Source organism: Fragaria vesca, unplaced genomic scaffold, assembly GCF_000184155.1.
Source record: "Fragaria vesca subsp. vesca unplaced genomic scaffold, FraVesHawaii_1.0 scf0513070, whole genome shotgun sequence".
Lineage (NCBI taxonomy): Eukaryota > Viridiplantae > Streptophyta > Magnoliopsida > Rosales > Rosaceae > Fragaria > Fragaria vesca.
The window spans coordinates 384,126-390,999 of NW_004443442.1; the positions used below are offsets into that span (position 1 = coordinate 384,126).

The 6,874-nt window shown below is 38.4% G+C and overlaps 1 protein-coding gene across 1 annotated transcript; it reads left to right on the top strand.

Annotated features, from left to right (window-relative positions):
• Positions 1-995: 995 nt before the first annotated feature.
• On the top strand, positions 996-4,870 carry LOC101296343 (protein FAR1-RELATED SEQUENCE 5-like). The gene is made up of 4 exons (XM_004309800.1): positions 996-2,203; positions 2,331-2,473; positions 4,023-4,078; positions 4,541-4,870. The coding sequence occupies exons 1-4, from the start codon at positions 996-998 to the stop codon at positions 4,868-4,870; spliced, it is 1,737 nt and encodes a 578-aa protein (XP_004309848.1).
• Positions 4,871-6,874: the final 2,004 nt, after the last annotated feature.

Here is a 6,874-nt window from a genome sequence, read left to right on the forward strand (position 1 = left end):
ATTTGAACTCGGACTATTTCTCTTACCCCCTCTCTTTGTTTCTGTTCCTTCTCCTTTCTCTCTCCGATTTGAACTCTCCTCTGTCTCTCTCTGTTTATTCGATTCGAGAAACTCGCTTTCTCAATCCAAATCGATCAGTCAAACTCCCGGACTCTCACGTCTCTTGTAGGTGAGTATTGCATTTCAATTTGGTATCATTAGCAAGGTCTTCTAATTCGGTCTACCAGTATCTGGAATGAAGAACAGCCAATCACTTTATGTTTGTTGTTTGTTGTTTGTTGGATTTAGTTTGTTAAGCAAATATTGATTGAAACACAGGTATGGATGCTTCTAGGAATGAAGAACAGCCAACCATGGATCCATTGGAGAATGAAGAACAACCTTCTTCGGGTTTTGAAGATGTAAAGGTACACGTCCCAAGACATGGAAGCTTTTCAGTTTCTGATATTGAAGCCATGACATCCAATACAGTTGATGAGGCAGAAAGTTTCTACGCTGCCTATTCTGTGGCAGTTGGGTTTGGTATAAGGAAGAGTGACAAGGGTGAGTCTAATGGTTTGATTCGGAGGAGGGAGTGGGTCTGCAACAAGGAAGGAACCCGAAAAGCAAACAAGTCCTTGGAACAAGGAGAAAGCAGTCGCTATGCTCGGAGAGAGACAAGAACATTGTGTGGAGCTAAACTGAGGATTGGATACAGTGAGGCAACCAAAGTTTATGTGGTGAAGGCATTCATTCCTCAGCATAATCACATGCTGGCAACTAGCAACCAAATCCCCTTCATTCGTACTAATCGACACGTTGGCGAGGAATCTTTGGCTCTAACAAATACGATGACAAGGGTGTCAATTAGACCTTGTCACGCCTATGAGTATATGGTCGAACAGAGCGGGGGATATAGGAGAGTGGGATTTACCGTGAAGGACCTCTACAACAAGATCGACCAGTAACGAAGGACCGCCCCATTTGAGAGTGATTCTGAATGCGCACTTTCGTACATGAATGCACTGGCAGCAAAAGACCCTCACTTCTTCTGTCGATTCACAACAGATTCAGAAGATAGGATGGTGGACATGTTTTGGCGAGATGGGCATTCATTTGTTGACTATCAGTGTTATGGGGATGTGTTGATATTTGACAGCACTTACAAAACCAATGTCTACAACAGGCCATTGGTTTTGTTTGTTGGGACGAATAATCATCGGGGTAGTATTGTCTTCGGTGCTGCTCTTCTTTCAGATGAGACCGTGGAGACTTACACTTGGTTGCTTAGAAAATTCCTGGATTCGATGAACGGGAAAATGCCAAAGGCTGTAATCACAGACGAAGACGAGGCCATGCATATTGAAATTCGAACCGTGATGCCGGAAGCAAGGCACCGTCTCTGTATTTGGCACATAGGTCAAAATGCTAATGGCCACTTAAAGTTAGCGAAAAAGTTGAAGGCTTTCAACAGGTGCATTAGGAAGTATCAAACGGTTGTGCAATTTGATAGGTTGTGGCAGGATATGCTAGACGAATTTGATCTCCACGACAATGATTGGATCAACAGTATGTATGAAAAGAGAGATAAGTTTTGTCAAGCATTCTTCCGTGATATATTTATGGCCGGCATGAGAAGCACACAAAGGTGTGAGAGAATGAATAAAGACTTCAAGCTTGTCCTATCGAAAAGCAAAACCTTTGTGCAGGTTGTTTCGTTGGTGGACCGAACACTTATGAGAATTAGAAACAATCAAGAAAGGGATGATTTCAACACTATGAATTCATTTCATAGTGCGAAAACTCACTTGGAAGATTTAGAGAAACAAGCATCTTCTGTATTCACACACGACGTGTTTAAGTGGATTTTTAGGGTGATCATGAAAGAGGCTCATATCACACTAAAGCAAGGAACAGAATGTCATGAAGATGGTTCCCGGGTTTACAAGGTATCAGTTTACAAGCGTCCTAATTTTGAACACACTGTTACCTACTACCCTTGGAAAGAGACTGAAAGTGCAGCAGACCTGATTATGGTGTGCTCTTGCGGAATGTTTGAGTATAGGGGAGTGCCGTGTCGTCACATGTTCTCGGTGATGAAAGAAAACATCTTTCATCTTCACAAGTCATTGATAGTGAAGAGGTGGTCGAGGGACGCAAGAAGTGTTTGTGAAATCCTATATCCAGACAAAGAAATGCCCCAAGAAGCCGTGCAAGTGAGCATGTATGTTTATGGCTTGAATTTTAGTTATTTTAATTACAGACACATGTAAGGGTTCGTCAGATGTAATATAGGTACCTGTAATATTAGTCTGTGAACACATTTGTTTTCTTTTCTTTCGTCGTAGCAGGTATGGTGCTTTGACTGCTGATTGCAATCGGTTGTGCTTTTATGCTTCAAAGACGCAAGAAGCCTACAACATGTTGAAGATGGAGATCGATAGACTAGCAGCAATTATGGAAGGTTTGGCGAGTGATCAAGAAAAAGTGCAAGGTACGGCTACACCCACGAAGAAAGGTTCTATTGTGAGAGATCTTGTCCCATCTAAGACCAAAGGCAGAGAAAAGAGCAACAAAAAGAATGAGCCATCGAGACGGACGGTTACCTGTGGTTATTGCAAAGGCGGTGGACACAATATTCAAACATGTCTAGTAAGAAAAGAGCATGAAAAAGCGGAAGCAGAGTTAGGAAGCGATGACCCTCCTTCAGTAGCAACACCTGCAAAGAGAGTTGTACACTGCCGTAACTACAAACAGGCTGGGCACACATACGTTACGTGCAAAAAAAACAACCCCGCACGGAGTAGTGATTCCTTGTAGTGATGGTATTATGTTAGTTGTAATGAAAACAGTAGATGTGTTTTATGTTAGTTGTAGACTTAACAACTTTTGCCATCTATATGGTTCGAACACAAGTACCATTTTGATTTCTAGAAAGTCTACTTCTTTATGATCTTGTTTAAGTAAATGGTAGATGTTTTTAATCAAACCAGTATATGTTTCTTATGTTAAATGTAGACGTTTCAACTTTTGCCATCTAAATGGAACGAACACAAGTACCATTTTGATTTTCAGAAAGTCTACTTCTTTGTGATTTTGTTTATGTAAATAGTAGATTTTTCTCATGCAACTAGTAGACGTTTCTTATGTTAGTTGTAGACTTTGCCACTTTTGCATCTAAATTGTTCGAACACATGTACTATTTTGATTTCCAGAAAGTCTACTTCTTTGTGATTTTGTTTATGTAAATGATAGATGTTTCTAATCAAAACAGTAGATGTGTCTTACGGTGGTTGTAGACTTTGCAACTTTTGCCATCTAAATGGTTCGAACACAAGTTCCCTTTTGATTTCCAGAAAGTCTACCTCTTGGTGTTTTTGCTCATGTAATTGGTAGACAGTTCTCATGAAAACAGTAGATGTTTCTAATGATAAATCTGTTGATGACACACTGGCGATCTGGGGCATGTGTGGTTCGGCCAATTGGAGTGTAGTGTTTTGTGTGAAACGAATGATCGGTTGAGATTTAAATTAGGGTATAGAGTGGACGGCTGGGAGCATGACACGTGGCGATCCAAGTGATGTGGGGTTCGGCCAATGGAGAGTGGTGCTTTGTGTGAAATGAATGAGCGGTCGAGATTTTAGGGTTGGGTTTAGAATCGACGGCCAAGAGCGATGACACGTTGGCGATCCAAGGGAATAAAGGTCAGGCCGATGGAGTGGTTCTTTGAGAGTTACTGTTATCATGAGTCATGTCTACTATTTACATGAGTTAAGTCTACTGTTATCATAAGTCATGTCTACTATTTACATGAGTTGAGTCTAGTATTGTTATCTTTGTTCTTAGGAGGCTGCTTTCTCCTAGAACATATGTGACATCTCTTGAAGAGTATATAGAGCTACTTGTTCTTAATGAATGCACAAAGGTGACATCTTGTGTATATAGAGCTACTTGTTCCTAATTATCGACCAAATGTGAAATCTCGTGTATATAGGGCTACTCGTTTTTAATAATCGAGCTAACAATACATCTCGTGTATGTAGGGCTAGTTATTCCTAATGATCGAGCTAACGTGATTATCTTGTCTATAGGGGCGCTTGTATGTAATGATCGATCTAATGTGACGCCACCATGTATAAAAGGTTATTTGTTCCTAATGATTTCCATAACGTGATTATCTTGTCTATAGGGATGCTTGTATGTAATGATACATCTAATATAATACGTATTGTGTATACGGGGCTATTTGTTTCATAATAATCGAGTTAAAGGTAGATCGAAAATAGGGTTTAAACGTTTAGGGTTTAGGGTTTAGGGTTTACATGATTGTGCGGTTGAGATTTGAATTAAGGTATAGAGTGGACGGCTGGGAGAATGACACGTGGCGATCCAAGTGATGTGGGGTTCAGCCAATGGAGAGCAAGGGAGATGACACGTTGGGTCAGGAAAACCCTAAAATCTTGTCTTCCTTCCAGCCGCACACTTTCACTTGCCTTTTCTTTGTGGTTTTTCTTCTGAGTTTTCTGCCGTGTTCTTATTCCTTGTTTGGTGATTTCTATAGATCAATGCTCACGGACCATTCTATAGAAGACTTGTAGAAGTAGGAATGGGTCAATTTCAGTTTCGCCTAAAGTCGTACCCGTGGATCAGGGATGACGTCGAGCTAACATGCAACAATAGGAACTACATCATATTTGGCACTGGTTGGCAGGAGTTTGTGAAGGCCTATGAAATCCATCCCAACGATTGGGTTCATCTGAGGTTCGTTCCAGAAAGTCGCAGCATTGTTGTGATGGCATTTCGCTGGGTAGATAGGGTCCGCTATGCTGCCACTCAAGCACCTGTGCCAAGCCTTGATCCTCATCCATCTTCTTCTTCTGAAAGTACATAAATGGTTTCGAAATTAATGATGTAATGTTTTATTTTTTGGTTTAAGAACAATGTAGTTTATGTATGAACAATGTATTATGTGTTTCTATCTACTTTTCTATTAGTTTTCATTGAACTAGTTTTCATGGATCTTATGATGCTGAAGCGTTTAATCATATATTATGGATTGCTTGTTCTTATTATAGTTTTTGTTTTGTGATTTGTTATTTGCAATTATTCTCCCTGATTGGTGTAAATGTTGGTAGGATTATGAACTGTTGAAGTTTAGGTCTTTTAATAGCTCACCAGCCTCATATAATTTAAAGAATATGTTCTGTTGTCTTCTCTTTCAATCTAAATGCTGCTAGTTGGGAACTGTGGGAAGCTTATTATGGGAATTGTAGAAGGCTTATTATGCTAGGTTGGTATCCCAGTCTTGGGCTGTTGTCATGACATTCATTAATCCCATCACCCAAATCCCTCTAAAGCTTGACCGGCATGTACCTGATATTTACACATCAGACACTAGTTTTTCACTTATCTACCCTTGGGGTATGTGTTCCAAACCCCAAGTGTGAGCAGATGTATTCTAATTGTTACAGAATGTATTGTAATTATTCTGCTCACATTTTGCTTTTAGGGTTCAACTTGAGAACCATTTTGAGAAAGTCTACAAATATTGTGTGTTTTGGGCCTTTTGGCTTATGAAAATGGTAGACTTGTCTGCTATTCTTTGATTTAGCTTATATTAATGGAATACTTTGCATCTTTTACCTTGGGTTGCTTCAATCTCAAGAACAATTTAGAATCAGAAAGTCTACTTTTCCTTGATTTCTCTTATGTTAATGGTAGACATTTCTTATGAAAAAAGTAGTTATATCTTATGTTAAATGTAGACTTTGCATCTTTTACCTTCGGTTGATTCGATCTCAAAACAATTTTGATTTCCAAAAAGTCTACTTTTCTTTGATTTCTCTTATGTTAATGGGTAGACATTTATTATGAAATAGTAGTTGTGTCTTATGTTAAATGTAGACTTTGCAACGTTTGCCTTGGGTTGCTTCAATATCAAGAACAATTTAGATTTCCAGAAAGTCTACTTTTCTTTGATTTCTCTTATGTTAAGGGTAGACATTTCTTTTGAAAATAGTAGATGTGTCTTATGTTAAATGTAGACTTTGCATCTTTTACCTTCGGTTGATTCGATCTCAAGAACAATTTTGATTTCCAGAAAGTCTACTTTTCTTTGATTTCGCTTATGTTAATGGTAGAGATTGATAATGAAAATAGTAGATGTGTTTTATGTTAAATGTAGACTTGAAAATTTTACCTTCGGTTAGTTCAATCTCAATCACAATTTTGATTTCTAGAAAGTCTACTTTTCTTTAATTTCCCTTATGTTAATGGTAGAGATTTGTAATAAAAACAGTAGATGTATCTTATGTTAAATGTAGAGTTGCAAATTTTACCTTGGGTTGATTCAATCTGAAGAACAATTTTGATTTATTGAAAGTCTACTTTTCTAATGAAAACAGTAGATTTGTCTTATGTTAAATGTGTCTTTCAACTTGCAACATTTTCTGTGATATTTTTCATGACAGTAGTAGATGTTTCTTATGATAGTTGTAGACAATCTCAAGAATCATTTTGATTTCCAGAAAGTCTACTTTTGTGTGATTTTGCTCATCTGAATTGTAGATATTTCTAATGAAAACTGTAGATATAGAGAGACTTAACGAAGAGTTAACGGTGTTAGTTTGCTTTAACCTGTTATAGCAAGTCAAAACTGGTTAGGTATCCATATCTTAAGGCACACAAGTGGAACCCTTATGACATGAGCCTAAAGCCCTTAGTTCATACTTTCATAGTACCAGGCCTGACTTTGAAATTTAATCTGAAATTACCAAAACTGATTAGCTTCTTAAAAATTTACGCCACATGCAACTCCCTTTCTCTCTTCACTCTTCCCTGAGAATTAGATCTCTCGTTTACCAAAAAAAATAAAAATCTGATCTCTCTCTCTCTC